Source organism: Alexandromys fortis, unplaced genomic scaffold, assembly GCF_014885135.2.
Source record: "Alexandromys fortis isolate MF-2015 unplaced genomic scaffold, M_Fortis_MF-2015_v1.1 scaffold_26, whole genome shotgun sequence".
NCBI classification, from domain to species: Eukaryota; Metazoa; Chordata; class Mammalia; order Rodentia; family Cricetidae; genus Alexandromys; species Alexandromys fortis.
The window spans coordinates 6,051,261-6,067,697 of NW_026067894.1; the positions used below are offsets into that span (position 1 = coordinate 6,051,261).

Here is a 16,437-nt window from a genome sequence, read left to right on the forward strand (position 1 = left end):
AGGAACCACGTAAGTCAGCATGTCTGTCAGGGATCAGTGCATGTGATAGCCTTCCGTGGATAGCCTTTGCGGGCCATAGTGATTGTTCTGAGGAGAACCACGGGGATCCCAGATGCCCCTGCCCCCATCCACCCCCAGCCCACTTACGTTTAAAGATCTCTGAATCGAAGCCAGCATCTTTCTCAAGGTAAGCTGCAGAAATAAGGCAAACACACTGGAGAGGACCCAGGCACCCAATCCTATACATCTGGGGGCATGGTCTTGGGTGTAGGTTTGAGTTCCTACTTGTCAGTGATCCCTGAAGCCCCTCTGGGGAAAAAGTCACTTTGGTTCCTGGGCCCCAGTTTTCTCATCAGTAAAAGGGGAGCTGTGGTTGCTCCCTGATGGCGTGGGTTATGAACAAACTGGTTTCCAGGAATAAAGCCCCAAGTCAGCGCCCTGCACATAGTAGGTGCTTTGTAAATGCTGGTTTTCCTCCTCTGTCTGGAGTTTCTGACAGGATCCCACACTGTCCTCAAAGGGGACAATCGTGGCCAGAGACTCTGGGCTTTCGGGAAGTATCAGGAAGTGCGGGTGAGGGACACACACACACATACACACTCACGAGAGAGGAGAGAGAGAAATTCAGGGGTAGAGGAAGACATAGAGACACACAGAGAAACACAGAGATAGACTGGAGGTCCACAGTGAGATGGACATGACTCCCCAGAGCCAGCTAAGGGCGCCGGCCCCTAGTGCTCAACTGCCGATCCTCACAGATGGAGAAACTGAGGCAGAGTCACCCAGTTAGCCCCAGCAGCCTGAGCCATGATGTGACCATGGTCCCCAGAGTGAGGTCTGGAAAGGGTAGGGGGAGGTTCCAGGTGGTACACAGAGCTGGTGGGAGACTCAGTATTAGACCCTGGGGTCCTGTCTCCCAGCACAGGAACATGTGTAGACACCACCCTCCCCCACATCACCGTGGAGGGCAGTATCTGTGAGCTGAGGCCTTGGACGGGAATCCTTGAATTGCTGGAGGGAGGGAGTGCTAGATAGTGGTGTGTGACCAGTGTGTGACCTTGGCCTTCACTCTGGGCACAGCCTATGGGGCAGCTCAAATGTCTACATAGAGACTCAGGATTGGTGACGGGGACAGCTGCCTCTCAAGAGCTATCTCAGGAATGTACAGAGGATAGAGGACTGCAGAGGACAGTTTAACAAGGATTGTGACAGGCAAGGAGGACAGGGCTGGGCAGCTGCCTTGGCGGGTGGGGGACACACATACACACACACGAAAGAGAGGGAGAGAGAGAGAAATTCAGGGGTAGAGGAAGACAGAGAGACACACAGATAGACAGAGAGATAGGCAGAGGTGGAGACAGAGAGAGACAGAGAGAATACACCAACTGGGGGCATCTCACTCCAGAGCTCTGAGGGCCAGGTGTGGCATCCACAGAGGGACAGAGGACAGCATTCTCTCCCAGGAGCAGTGTGTCAAACTTATCTGCATCATTTCACCGAAAAGCATGAGTGTCTGAGGCAGGAAGCAGGACTCCATTGTATAGGCAAGTAAACCACACCTCAGAGAGGTTAGGTGGCTTGTCCAGGCCCACATGGCTAGCTGGGCAGAGCCAGGATGGGGACTCAGGTCTGGCTGACATCTGGGTGTCTGATCTGCTGTGAGCTGTGATTTTTTTGAATGTTCATGGGGCAACATATAGGAGGGGATGGATGAGTCCAACAGGAAAATGCACACAAGAAAGCCAAGAGGGGCAGTGGGGCAGGGCGTAGGGAAGGCTTAGACATCGCCTGTGATCCTGGACCACCTTTTGGAGGCTCTCATCTGGGTCAGGCTCCAAAATGCTTATGGATTTGGGTAGACAAGGTCACCTGGCACAGCTTCTCCAGGGAGGTCTGTCAAGGAGCACTGGGGCCTGAAACCCAGTCGGTTTTGTCCTCCACTTGGAGGGCAGTCCCTTGTTTCTAGTCCATCTGCCTAGTTCATTATACAAAGTTTAGTGACTGACCCATAGCTGTTATGACCCTGTAGACAGAGCTAAGTTCAAGGCCAGCACAGGACAGAGAAAGAGTGTGTGTATCTGCTGGATACATAGTGAGTGCTCAGGGGAAGACAGCGCCTTCCTTCTCCTCTAGGTGGCGCTCACATCAGTTTCCAGGGACAGAGGTTCTGGCCGTGTCATGCTAAGGCCCTCAATTTACCTAGCTGTCCTTGCTAGTCTGCAGAAGGATCTCTCAGTCCAAACCACTCCCACCCCCATTCCCAATCTCAGCCAACAGGACCCCTTTCTTCCGTGTGACCATAGGTCCATGGCTCTCTGCTGGTCTTGAGCTCACGGGACCTGACCTGCTGGGGATGGGTGGACTTACATCGGATGAGGACTTTGGCGAAGGAAGAGGCCTGACCGTAGGCATTCTTCACCAGCACAGTGTAGGTGCCTGAGTCTTCAACCACACATCTGGAAAGGAGGAAGAGAGAAGTTCCGTAGGAGTTCATGCCCCTCTGCAGTTGAGAAAGGATGGGTGGGAAGGGGGTCTGGGAGGAAGACCTGGGACCGTGTATCTTTGGGCTGGTCACTGGGTCTTGTTGGCGGAGGCCGCTCATTCCTGTTGTCCAGAACCGAAATAACCATGTAGAAACAGTATTATTTGCAAAACTGTTTGACCAATAGCTTAAGCGTATTTCTAGCTAGCTCTTACATCTTCAATTAACCCATTTCTATTAATCTGTGTATTGTCACATGGCTGTGATTTACGTGGCTGTGATTTACCAGGTAAAGTTCGGTCCGACCTACTTTCCCACAGAGTAGAAGATTTGCTGAGACCTAGTGCCAGTCCATGCCAGAACCAGGCACAATGCCCGAATCTTCTGTCTCAGGCGTGGGTCTCATCACCAGACAGACCAGCCCCATATGTGCTCCCCCCCTCCAAAAAAAGCATGACTGGTTCCTGTCCAAGATACCTTGATGACAGAGTAGGCAGTAGGATGTGTCCATCTGGCCCAATCAGCAAGCCAAGAGTCCCTAGTGTCCCTCTGTTCCTCGACACTCAGGGCAAGATTTCTCTTGCTTCAAAGGCCAGTCTTACTGGACCACCAAATTTCCTCCTGATCTTTCAAGCCTTCTGAGCACAAGGAAACCCGGGCGCCAGAGTCCAACTTTGGACTCAGTGGTGATGGAGCCTGAGTCATGGAGGATGGGCCACATTGGGTCTGTGGTTTTTACCTCCTGATTTCCAGGGTCAGCAGCCCGTAGTTGTTGGTGATTCGGTACTTTCCAGGTGGAAAAAGGCGGGGATCGATCCGGATGTCATTCTTGTACCTGTGGAGACACAGTAGTTGTGGTGAGCTGGAGGGACACTGAGCTTCTCAGGGATAGAGTCCAGCCTTAGTAATGTGCTCACCGGCTGACAACACCCCTTCACTGCCCGCCTCAGCATCCTCTCCTGGGAAACGGGAAGCCACTGGGTGGGCCCTGCACACGGGGCTGACCCTGCAGGACTGCTATGACCCTGAGGTGGGATAACACTTGCTCATTGTTCAGAGATCCATTCCAGTCTGGGGTTGCTGTCAGAGGCACTCCCAGGGCACACTGGGAGCAGGCCTTGTACTTTCGCTCCTCTGTGAGGGGCTTGTATCAATGAAAGCACCACAACCTTCCTCTATAGCTCCTCAGGGCAGAGATTATAATTACTGTTATTATTTATTAAAGTTTTGAAATTGGGTCTCAGGTAGCCTGGGCTAGCCTTGATTTTGAAATGTAGCCAAGGATGGCCATGAATTGTTTATACACCTGCCTCCGTCTTTCCAGTGCTGGGCGCACAAGTGTACAGCCACCACAGCTAGCTGTTGCTGCTTGTCTTTCTCTTCCCCTTCCCCATGCCTCCATCTCCCTGCTTCTCCTCTCTCTCCTCCTCTTCCCCCTCCCCATGCTTTCATCTCCTTGCTTCTCCTCTCTCTCCTCCTCTTCCCCTTCCCCACGCTTCCATCTCCTTGCTTCTCCTCTCTCTCCTCCTCTTCCCCTTCCCCATGCTTCCATCTCCTTGCTTCTCCTCTCTCTCCTCCTCTTCCATCTCCCTGTTTCTCTTCTCTCTCCTCCTCTTCCATCTCCGTTTCTTCTCTTTCCTCCTCTTTTCCCCTTCCTCCTTCTCCATTTCCCCCTCCTCCTCCATTTTCCCCTCTTTCTCTTCTTCCTCTTCCCTTCTTTCCCTCCATCTCCCCACCCTCTTCCTCCCTCTCCTTTTCTTCTTTTTCCCCCTCCTCTCTCTTCTTCCCCGCCTCCTCCTCCATCTTCTTTGGGAGACAGGGTCTCACTAAGTAGCTCCCATGAGCCTTGAATTTGAGATCCACAGGACTCAGCCTTCTGAGTGTTGGGGTTACATGCACCTCCACATCTGGCTTTTTGTTCTTAATTTTAGCTCCCAATTAAATCAGCCAAGGAACTTTAAACATCATTGCAAGGAGCTGGAGTGCAGGCTCAATGTGGAGCGTTTGCCTAGCACATACGAGGCCGGGGTTTGTCACAACAGCACCAAAGGCTCTTTACTACGTGTCGTGTTTGGCACAAGCCTTGTGGGGTCTGCCTCAGAGACCACCCATTGTTCTTCCATAGCAGTTTCCTCTACTCCTAAAGAAACAGGGATTACTGCGGAGCCTCCCAGCATACTGCCTGTCTCGTTGCCCTTCTTGCTGGGAGGTGTGGTCATGTGACAATGGTCAACAGCAAGTGAGGACAGGTGCCACAGGGCTGCTGAAGACACACTCTGCCTCACATTGACCTCCTCTGTGTCCTGGGGCTGGAAAAAACTGGGGTGCTGTGCTGTGGGCAGAATTGCCGGTGGCCAGTGCTGTGTTCAGACACCAGGGAGAAGAACAAATTCTTACCTTACTTAAGCTGCTGAAGGACAAAACAAAGCAACTCCATACTCAGGAGTCAGGCCGTGTCCCAGATAAAATGAGGACTTCTGGTTATAGGACCTGGACACTGGTGTGTGTGTGTGTGTGTGTGTGTGTGTGTGTGTGTGTAGTCCTGCTGGGGCTTGACTCCTAGGTCCATACATGATAGGCAAGGGCTAAACTCTGAACACACACCCAGTATTGTTGTTGTTGTTATTATTGTGCTGCTGGTGGTGGTGGTGGTGTGTGTGTGTGTGTGTGTGTGTGTCTCAGGGGTGAATGCAGAGATGCCTCTTCCTGCTCAAGTACTGGCAGTTGAAGTTAAAGAGGAGGGCATCCTTGTAGCAGACAGAGGGCGCCCCAGGCCAAGGACAAAACCTTCCTTGGATCTGGCCTGTTTGTCAGAGGTGCTTTGTTTGTCTCCATGGTTACAGAACAGGGGCAAACCCACTCTGTCCCCAGGCTGTACCCATTTCTGAAAGGGGCCCAGCTAAGTCCCCTATGGGGAGGGCAGTGCCTAATCCGGGCACACATCTCTCCAGGCTCTGAGGGCCAGGCCCCTAGCCCACACCTGTCAGGAACATTCCAGACACCTCAGGCTGTCCAGGCTCTGCTTTCCTCTCAAGACACAGCTGCAACTCCGGGTGTGGCCTGCATTGCCAGGCCCTCAGCCTCATTCTTCCCTTCCAGTGAGAGAGGTCTCCTGAAAGAGACGTTTACTATTTGCCTAAATTGCATTGTTCTCTGAGCCAGTGTCTGACTGGGTAGCCTAGACCAGTCTCAGATTTGTGAACTTCCTGCCTCCTTCAGTTTCCTGAAAGCGCCGGGATCACAGATCTGGGCTTCTAAGCTTAGCTCTCCCAGTGTATTTTGATGTTAAGATTATATTTTATCTTTATTTTTTATTTATTTTTTGTTTTTGAAACAGGGTCTCGTTATGTAGCTCTGGCTATCCTGGAACCACAGCCCAGCCTTTTGTTGTTGTTGTTGTTTATTTGCTTTTTAAATTAAAAAAAAATAATTCTGTGCAGGAGGTGTGTGTGGGATTGTGCTTGTGAGTGCAGAGCCCACAGAAGCCAGAGACTTTGGCTTCATTGAGCTGAAGTTACAGGCAGTTGTGAGCTCCAGCATGGGTGCTGGGAACTGAACTCCGGACCTTTGGGAAAGCAGTCTCATTCCTAAGCGTTAGGCCATCTCTCTAGCCCTAGACTTCATTTTTAAGGATACTAAGAGATCTGTTTTAGGTGACTTCAGTGAGATTCAAGGTTTATTTCTGTGGACTAAACACGGCCAGATTGGGCCTCCCTTCACCTGGTCAGATCCCTAGCTGTCTGGAGCTTCTAAGGCACCATCTGCATTTTCCTGTGTCTCTCCCTAAGGCACCATCTGCATTTTCCTGTGCCTCTCCCTTACCATGTCTCATCTTGTCCCTGACAATGAAGCTGAGGATACGACCCTACCACCCTTCAGGACTCTCCATTATCTTCCGTGTACCTGGGCAGGTCAGTCACAGCATCTTGTCTGGCTCCAGCCTGCTTTCCAGCAGTTGCTGTCCCCTCCCTTTGCTTGTCCCTAGCACCCTTCTGAGCTTCGAGCTCCTCCAAATACCCAGATTTGGGCTTCTCTCTCCTGTTCACATGTCGTCCCAAGGAGAGCAACAGGCTTCCACTGGGCACTACCCCAGGACAGACCCCTTCCCCTGCCTGCCCTCTCAGCAAGTCCGTCCTCAGCCATGCCAGCTCCCGTCTGTCTAACCAAGTGCTCAGCATGTTTGCCTCTCTAGGGAAAGTGTAGTTTGAGTCCTCTTAACGTTTCTGCATCTGGGAAATGCTCAGCGGTTGTTGAATGGACTCTTGATAAACCTGGATCTCGAGCAGGGACCAGTCACGTGGTTCTGCTCCAGATTACGGTCAGGAGCCCCAGAGGCCACAAGAGTCAGTGGGGCTGGACAGCCTGATCTTGGCTTCTGCCTTTTCAGAAATGCTTGGCTTCTCCTTGTTGACTGGAGCAGAAAGCAATCCCCTTCCTAGAGGTTCCCAGGGACTGCCTTAGCTGTGGCTTTAGGAGCCGAGTTGGGTGACTGAGGCTCTGAACCCCAACTTAGCCCAGATCTGAGGGGTAAGCAGACCTCCTACTGGAGCCAACCACTTGTGCATAGGATTGCCTTGGTCTCCAAGGCACCTCAGTGCCCAGCACACTGTCCCATGAGCGACTTTGAAGGTGTGCCAGCTGGGACTGGCCAGGCTGGAGGCCAGCTCCCTGTCACTCGGCAGATGTCTCTCTTAGTTGTGTCCCGCCTACATGCTTTCCACCCTCAGCTTCTCAGTAATGTGTGCTTTAATGACCTATTGATCTCTTGCTCTGTGGTTACTGGAAGGATTCCCGAACTTGAATCCTGGTCCACTTTGGTTGTGTGACCTTAGCTTTGGCTCAAACGGGACATGAGTGCTGGATCTTTTCTTCTGTTTTTGGGTCATGGGCTGTTCCCCCTCCAGCTCCCACGCTATCTCTTCTGAGAAGAGGACACTTCTTCCTGGACAGTCATTTCTCCCCTTCTCCCTCCTGTTTGATCTGAGCAGGACCATGCATAGACTTCTCTGCGGCTGGTTCTCCCTAGGCCGAGCATTCCCTGAGGGTGAGACCCTGAGAGGTACAGTGATACTGATGGGATATTGTTGAGTCACCTTCCTTGTCTTGCAGCATGCCTGACAATTGGCCCAAGACCCAGTGAACAGAGACTCTGCTCTGTGGACAACGTGCCTCTTTCTAGGAAGTGGCCACTATTTCCCCCATCTCTGCCACCTTGTTCAGGGGAACCCTCACGGTTGGGAGGCATCTGGGGTTCTGGCATGCTTCTGGAAATGTCTCCTCTTTTCCTCGCTCTTTCCATTTTTTCGTTCTTTTAAAGACATGATCCTCCTGCCTCAGTCTCCCGAGTGCTGGGATCGCAGGCACGCACACCACACCTGTCACTTTCCCAGCTCTTGTCTAGGTCTAGGACTTTCTCTGTGGAACTTTGCATGAATCAGCAGGATAAGGGGTCTTCAGCCCATTGTATGAGCAGGAGCCACAGGCAAAGCCATAAGCAGTTCCAGGAAGGTTAGATCACACACCTGAGGGCACACGCCGAGGCAGCAGATAGAGTCCTAGGCCTGACTTTAGGCTCACACTCTAGATCCGAGCCTGTTCTCCCAGCAGGGTCCTGGCCTCCCCACCTCCTCCCTAGCTGCTAGGCTGTGTCCTGACTCCCAGACAGTCTCTCGTGCTAAAGATGCCCAGCTCAGAGCAGCTGCCTTCTCCTGCCATCAGAATCGTATTTTTACAAGGGCTGACACTCCAGGGGTCCAGTCTTCCAGGCCCAGGCTGGCAGGGAGGTGACTAAGAATAACCAAGACCTGAGGTGGCCTGAGGCTCCCAGGCAGCTGTCATTGCTGTGTGTGTAGCGTGGGCAGAGCTCAGAGTCTGTGGGCTGAGGCCTTGCTGAGACAGACGAGCCTTGGGTGAAGACGGAGGACCACAAAGCACTCCTAGCGGGATGCCTCCGGGCCCAGGGGCTTACCAGGTGACCTGGAACGGAGGCGAACCCTGGACAGTGCAGGTCAGCAGTACGGTGGTGTGCTCCCAGACAGCATGCGAACGAAGCGGGATCCAGAACCAAGGGCCCCGGCCGGAGCACAGTTCAATCAGCTCCTTGGCCTCCCGGACCTTCTCCTCTGTCTGGAGGTGAAGGGGTGTGTGACTCCTAGGTGCCAGGGATGGCTTCCCCACCATGTTGCCCCTCTCCCCCAGTCCCAGCATTCAGACTCTGGCTGAGCTCTCTCATCCACTCCACCTTGAGGCAGTGTTGCCCAGTGGGCAGGGAATGTGCTGTAGGACCAGCTATGGGATCATAGGCAAAGCCTCATTCTCCTTGCCTGTGAAATGAGGGTGATGAAGGTATTTATTTGCTCACACCCCTAAAGGGGGATTGTAAAGGGGCAGTAAGTGTCAGTCTATGAAAAACACAGAGGTTATGTAAAGAAGCCACCTGAAGTGTGACCTGGGCAGTGGGTAGGGAAGTGGCATCGGACCCTGCACAATTGTGAAGGTCTTCTCGATCTGAGGTGTCACTCTACAAATCTAAGCTCATTTAATCTCTACCTCAGCACAGGACTGTTACAGCCACACCTGAGTCACAGACCGGAAACTGAGCCTCAAGTCTGACCCTTTCTCAAGTTACACAGCCAAGCGTAGGGGTAGTGGGATTAGAATCCAGGGCCTGAACCCTTTCCTGGATGCCTCTTGAAAAGGGGGTGGGAGTGAGGACGGGCCTGTGGTGGGTATTAGAGTCCAGGTGGGGGGCACCCCAGCACCTCACCCGTTGACGCAGAGCCTTCCAGTCGCGTCTCTGGCGCAGCAGCCTCTGGGTCCGGAGGAAGGCCATCTCCATCCGCTCCAAGTCATTGCCAAAGCCCACCCGCTTCTGTCCACGCTCCTCCAGCTCCACTGTGGTGGTCTGGCGCCTCAGCTTAGCTTCCCTGCAGGGTCAGGACTCTGACATGGCCCGCTGAGGCTGGAGCAGTCCTACCCACCCCCACACATGCTTACAAGCACAGCCTTGAATGCCGAGAACTCAGGAGGTGGGAGGACCAAAAGTTTAAGGCCACCGTTGGCTACATAGCAAGTTTGAGACCAGCCTAGGCTACATGAAACCCTGTCTCAAGAAAGTGTGTATATAGGTGTGTGTGTGTGTGTGTGTGTGTGTGTGTGTGTGTGTGTGTGGCAACAGGGCAGAGGGAAGACACCTGCTTACAGCCAGGGTTTAATAAGTATGTAGTCATGAATAGAGAGTGTGAGGTTCCTCAACAAACCATTGGTTGGTTTTCTTTTCCCATGAGACAGGGTTTCTCTGTGTAATAGCCCTGGCCTGTCCTGGAACTCGCTCTGGCTGGCCTGGAACTCACAGAGATCCTCCTGCTTCTGCCTCCTGAGTGCTGGGATTAAAGGTGTGCGCCACTAGCAGGCCCAGCTTCTTTGGCTGACTTTTGCTGTGTCCACGTGGACAGGTGTTCCCCTCCCCATTTCATAAGAGCAGGAAAATGAGGTCTAGTGACTTGATTGGGGACAGCAGGACGGTGTCCCAGCTGTGGCACCTCTGGAGAGGCACTCAGAGACCTTCCCTTCCTTATGTGAGACTTGCAGTTGTTACCAGCTCTGTAGCCCACAGCCAACCCCTCCCCTACTTGTACTGCTTTCCAGTGATGGGGAAAACTGCATGGGGGATAGACCTTTCCAGCCGTGGGAACACTTCTAGGGGACAGGGTGAAGTCTGGTGTGGAGAAAGTGGCCGGTTTGGACTCTGCCTAGCCCTTCTTCTCCAAAAGGAACCTCAGACAGGTCCATAGTGTATCAGAAGGCGCCCAATGGTGAGGTAGAGGATGGGGGACCCAGGATCAGGGTCAAGACAAGACAGCCCTTCCTCATCCAGGGTCAGCCATGTGACTTACCAGGACAACTCCGAGGAGGCCGTCAGGGCCAGGGCAGCAGCGAGGGCATAGTCTTCGGAGCTGAACTGCTGTTCCTCCTCACTGCCAGGAGAAAGGAAGGTCACTGCTCTTGGGGGACTACCTGGGGTTCCGGAGATCACGGCTGGACATGAGGGTATCAGCAGACACCCCTGAGCTCCCTTCTCATACTGAACCTCCCTCTTCATACCGCCGTCTCAGAGAGCAGGGGTGTCTGCTCACCCCGGAGAGACTCCAGAGGACACACTGGCCTCCTGTTAGGGTCTGGATATGAGGCGTCCCTGAAGGACTTGTGCTGAAAGCTTAGTCCTCAACTGTCAGATCTACTCATTGAGAAGTGACTGGACCACAGGGCTGTGTGCTCATCAGTCAACGCATTTCCTGATGGACTCAGTTCGAGGCTTTAGTGGGGCAGAAGAAACATCCAGAGGCAAACCTTAGCTGAGGAAGTAGGTCTTGGGGCTTTGTCATGTCCCAGGTCCCTCCATTCCCTCTTTGTTCCTGGCCACCCTTCTGCTATGATGGTGCTTGTTCTGCCTCATCTCAGGCTCAAAGCAGGGAGCCAAGACGGGAATGAATCCCCAAAAGGGCCATCCAAAAAACACATCAAAACCCCCAAACCCAAAACACCCACTTCTAATGTATTTTTCTCAGGTGCTTCGACACAGTAGCAAAAAGTCCCCAACACATTCCCCCATCAGCCTGTGTGTCCTCTCAGACAGACAGACAGAAAGTCCTCTCAGACAGGGCCTCTAGAGAACTGTTCCTTGTTTCTTTTACTCAGATGGGGCTGGGGGTAGCTCAGAAGGGGGCCTATGCTCCTGACTCAGCTTCTTTCTCCCAGCATCCTGTTCTGTTTACTCCACCCACCTAAGGGTTGGCCTATCAAACGGGCCTAGGCAGTTTCTTTATTAATTAACCAATGAAAGCAACAGATTAGAAAGAAATCACTCCCACATCACTTTCCCTCCTAGATAGGAGTCTCCGGACAGCTGGTCTGTGCTTCCCCTTCAAACTGGGGTCCTGGGATGGGGAGGGCAATCCTCCCCTGGCCAGGGATGGGTACCCCACCTGCTGCGGTAGGTCCGCCTCTGCACCGAAGAACCCATGTGCAGGCTGTGTTGCCGCTCCTCTCTCTGTTCCTCCTCCTGCCTGTGTTCCAGTCGGTGGACCTGCACGGCCTGCGAGGCTTGAGGTTCCCCGGCATTTCCAGGACTGTGGGGCAGAGTCATGGCTGCGAGCGCGACAACCTGTCAAGGCCAAGGTGTGCGGTCATCCTACCGGGCACCTCCCCTCCCTTCCCAAGTGCTCTCTCTCTCTCTCTTTTTTTTTGGATTTTCGAGACAGGGTTTCTCCGTAGCTTTTGGTTCCTGTCCTGGAACTAGCTCTTGTAGACCAGGCTGGCCTCGAACTCACAGAGATCCGCCTGCCTCTGCCTCCCGAGTGCTGGGATTAAAGGCGTGCACCACCACCGCCAGGCTTCCAAGTGCTCTTTGGAACATTCTGGAGATTTCCTAATACTGTGACCCTTTAATACAGTTCCTAATGCGGTGGTGACCCTCAACCAAAAATTAATTTCATAACTAAGTTTGTTACTGCTATATGAATTGTAATGTAATTATCTGATATGTGACCCCCAAAGGTGTCCCGACCCACAGGATGAGAACTGCTGCTCTAGAGGCACACAGGAATGGAGGTCTGAGAAGGTGAAGGACCATAGTGACCAAGGCAGACACAGGGAGAGCCTGGCTTCTCTCCTGTCTCATGAGCCTTGGCAGTGTGTGAGCAGAATCCCATTGAGGAGCAGAGCCCTGGCTGCCAGCTGCCGTCCTGTCCCATCCATCCCCTTCTCCAGGGCGTGGCTTTCCAGCAGGACGCTGCCTGAGGCTGGGTGTGGTCTCAGAGTAGGCAGGCAGCTCCTCTTTCCCTCTCGTCCTCCCCTTGTACCTCTGCAGTACTGGGTTCCTCACCCAGCCACCCTCCCAAGCCCAGCCTGAAGAGACTGCGGGTCAGTGACCGACCGGGTGCAATCCCGCGTTCCTAGTTCCTCATTCCTGCTTCCAAGTGCGTGCCCTTGGGCTGTATAACTTGACTTCCTTATCTGTAAAATGTACTCATCACACTCCTGGGACAGGGGAATAAAAAGGGTCATTGAAAATCTGGGAGAAGTAGGTCCCATCCCAGTGTGGGACACTGCCACCATCTTCCTTGAAGCCTGGTGAAAACACAAGAGGCCTCCTAGAACCTCATCTCCTTTAATCCTTTTGGTGTTTTAGATCTGCACCCCAACGTTTATCCTCATTCAGAAAGTGCCCCCTCTGACTACTTCCTGACTGTTGTAGGCTGTATGGGACTTGGTGGTGGTGGGGCTCAGGCTGCTGAGGGTCAGTCGGCGGGGCATGCATTTCTCCCGCTTCCTTAAGATCTGGTTTCCTGTGCACAGCTGTGACATTCGGGGAGGACAGTGGCTTGCGTAGCCTGTAGCCATTAAGGGTTGCTCCAGAAGGTCCCCTGGCTCCTGACAAGTGGCTCAGCAGAGCTAAATGACAGTTGCCCACTTAGGCTGGCTCTGGTCCTCCTGGATAGAAAGCATCCCTGCACCCAGAGAACTAGCCAGACATGTTCATCCCACACTTCTTCCTCAGCCACACGGGTTGATCTGGGGAGCGAGGCTCCCCTGCTGCCTGGGACACTGGCCACAGCCCCAACGGCAAGGGTTCATGTGTTCTAGCTTCAGCACTGGCCCACTGGCACACGTCTCCAGACCCCCTCCTCTTCGGTGAGCCACGGATGCTTTTTAAAGCGCTGACTGAAGTGTGGGATTAAGCAGGGACAGGTTTGTGGCCTCCATTGCCCTTTGGGAAGAGCTGTATTGGCTGGGCCGGAGTGAACGTATCCTGCCCAGTGGGTCGGCACAGGCTGGGACATGCAGTGGCTCCCCGGAGGCTGTGATGATCTGGCCCTGGTTAGTGGAGCCTCTTCCTTTCCCAGCAGAGTCCCACAGCCCCATCCCCTGTGCTGAACGAACCTGGCAGACCTAGGATTCGAGATTGCAGGATTTGGGCTTTTTCTCTGCCTGTGGGGTTGAACAACTAGGGCTAATGCCCTGATGGACCTGCCAGCCCTGGGCTCCCTGACTGGCTGCCCCATGCAGCCAAGGCTCCTGTTCCAAGTGTACCCCCAAGGGTCTTCTCTTTTCTTTAGTCTTTATTTTATTTTAATATCAAGGAGGACTTGGAGCAGATCACTCAGAAGACCTGGGGCTACAAAAGTGAAATGAGACCTGGAGGTCAGGCTCACCTGTCTTCATCTGGGGTGCTCCAAGCCCCTTTCCAACAAATTTACATATACAGACCTGATAAACACTCACACACAATACATATACACATCATACACACTTAACACACCGCGTTATAGACAAACACAATAGTCACAAAATACTACCACCCACTACACATAGACACACACAGCATGAAGACATTCACACATCATAGACATACATGTAAACCTATACACAGACCACCTCCCACACCATATACTCATACACAATCCCACATACCATAGACACACATACACCACAGACATATAAACTCCACATATACCATATTCACCACCCCCATAGGTCGTTCCCTGTGGAAAGCTGGGGTCTCTCTCGGACCCTGATCCCTGTATGTGACTCACAGAAACAGCAGTGTCCACTCAGAAGTCCCCAGGACAGTAAGAAGGTCCCTGGTCTCTTCCTGCCCTCGGCTCTGAGAGGACGAGTGAAGAATGTGATCTTGGAGCCTTGCACCGTCTTAAATATAGCTGCGCTGAGACAGTGTGATGACAATGGATGGGAGTTATGGTGAGGGTGGAGGCAGAGGGGAGGGCTGTGTCTCCCTGCCAGCGCTGCTGGGCAGCAGCAACAGGTGGGCTGGCCCCCACTACTCACGCCGCTCCTCCCCCACCTCTAGGCTTTCCACCCTACCCCGTTCCCTGCCTAGAGGGACGAGTAATGCCTAAGGCTCCAGCCTGGTTTGGGGAAGGTGGATGCACAAGATAGAAGTTTGCTCTCAGCCGGGAGGTGGTGGCGCACACCACACCTTTAATCCCAGCACTAGGGAGGCAGAAGCAGGCAGATCTCTGTGAGTTCGAGGTCGGCCTATAAAGCGAGTTCCAAGACAGTCAGGACTGTTATACAGAGAAACTCTGTCTTGAAAAACAAAAACAAAAACAAAAACAAAACAAAACAAAAGTTTGCTCTCAATTCTCTTCCTAGTTGCAGGGTCCGTTGGGAAGGGTTTTCAGCTTCCCTGATCTTATTTCCTTCCTGAAAGACAGAGACAGTGTGTCAGGATACCTGGCTCCATGCAGATTTGTGACCCAAATGTGGAAGCTAAGGCAGAGATGTGTGGCTTCTTCCTGTCCACCATTCCAGCAGTTACTGGCCCTGCTCCCTGTCTGCCCATGATCGTATGTGGTGAGGCAGGCCCAGGAGAGGAGCTGGGGGGCTATGAGGAAGGGATATGACCCAGAGCATAAACAGGTCTGGGGAGACTGTGCCAGCTTCAGGCTGGAGAACATGGCTTCTCTGCTGTCTCTTCATGGGACCACAGGCACCAGGGTTAATGTCACCGGCTGCTCTTCCTAGAACTTCAGAGGCTGCTCCCTAGGGAGAGGGCATGAGGGCACTGAGCTCTTCAGTCCTAATCTTAATCTCCTGCCCCACTTGCAAAGCCCTTCATAAGCTTCCCTGACTGCTTCTCTTCCCCAGACCCGTGCCATAGCAGTTCCCGGGGAGGATGCTGGAGTGTGGAGTACCTGGCTCCAACATCATTTTCTTCATTTTTTTCTTTCTTTTTTTTAAAAACGTTATGTGTATGAGTGTTTTACTTGCAAGTATGTCTGTACATCACATGCATGCCTGCTAACACAGAGGCCAGAAGAGGGCATCAGCTTCCCTGGAACTGAGGGATACAGATGCCTGTAGCTGCCATGTGGGGGCTGGGAACTGAACCAGGTCCCCTGGAGCCAGTGTTCTAACGGTTGAGAAATCGCTCCAGCCCTCAACCATCTTTTTTTTTTTTTTTTGGTTGTTATTTTCAGACAAGGTTTGCTATGTAGCCCAGGCTCGGTCTCCCAAGCGCCATGGTTTAAAGTGTGCACCATTCTGCCCTCCCCACCTCCTATTATTCCATCTAGAGAGAGCGTCTTTGGCTCACACACTTGCTGTGCTGGCTAAGCGAGAGGTGCCTCTGTTCGGCAGAACACAGCCCCTTACATAGGTTCTGCTGTACCTGCCCTCTGAGGCAGCCTGCAGGGATGAACTCACACACATATGCCTGAGTCAGGGGCACCTCAGAGTGACTGCTCAGGATCCCGATGGCCCCCTGACTTTATAATTTAGCAAGTCACCCTTTTCTGGTTTATCTATATTCCAGGAGACAGTAAAGACTGCCTCAGAGTCTGCCTGCAGGGAGTGGTGGTGCAGACCTGTAATCCCAGCATTCAGGAGGCTGAGGCAGATGGACCCAGGCATCCAGACCCAGCCTGGCCTACACGGTGAGACCTTGTCTCCAACTAAACTTTCTAAAAGCAAGGATCCCGGCAGAGTCCTCGGCTTCCTCCACAGCACAAAGATGTGCCTGCCATTGATAAATGAGGCTTCCACCAGTCTCTCCTGAACTCTGGGGGCATCGAAGGCCTTGTTACACCCCATCCGTCTGGACATGGGGCCCATTCCCCTGCCTCCCTCAGCTGATCTCGCACGATGATGCGGCCCCTACCACTTGGTTCTTTGTAAGTAGAGACAAACCTGAGGTGGGAAACTGAGGCAAAGGAAGATGGTTTGAGTTACAGCTCTGATGCCAGCCGTAGACACCTCTGTTCATTAATGAGGGAGACCTTGGTTTCAAAGGGCTTTGGCCTCCTCTCTTAGTTTTTAGTTTATTTTTTAAATTTTGAGACAAGGCTCATTGTGTAGCCAAGGCTGGCCTAGCATCTGGAGTGCTGGGATTACAAGCATTTACCACTGTGTTTGACCTTCAGCCTCCTTCCTGC

General features: G+C 52.9%; 1 protein-coding gene across 1 annotated transcript in view; it reads right to left on the bottom strand.

The window, feature by feature from the left end:
* Nucleotides 1-14,227, bottom strand: part of Myom3 (myomesin 3) — a 46,838-nt gene extending 32,611 nt beyond the window's left edge. The window contains exons 1-8 of the mRNA XM_050153530.1: nt 14,077-14,227; nt 11,467-11,645; nt 10,378-10,458; nt 9,249-9,408; nt 8,451-8,608; nt 3,222-3,317; nt 2,368-2,456; nt 148-192 (exon numbers count right to left, since the gene is read on the bottom strand). Of these exons, the coding sequence (XP_050009487.1) occupies nt 148-192; nt 2,368-2,456; nt 3,222-3,317; nt 8,451-8,608; nt 9,249-9,408; nt 10,378-10,458; nt 11,467-11,627 (790 nt within the window). The 5' untranslated portion in view covers nt 11,628-11,645; nt 14,077-14,227. The remainder of the gene's footprint in view (nt 1-147; nt 193-2,367; nt 2,457-3,221; nt 3,318-8,450; nt 8,609-9,248; nt 9,409-10,377; nt 10,459-11,466; nt 11,646-14,076) is intronic.
* Nucleotides 14,228-16,437: the final 2,210 nt, after the last annotated feature.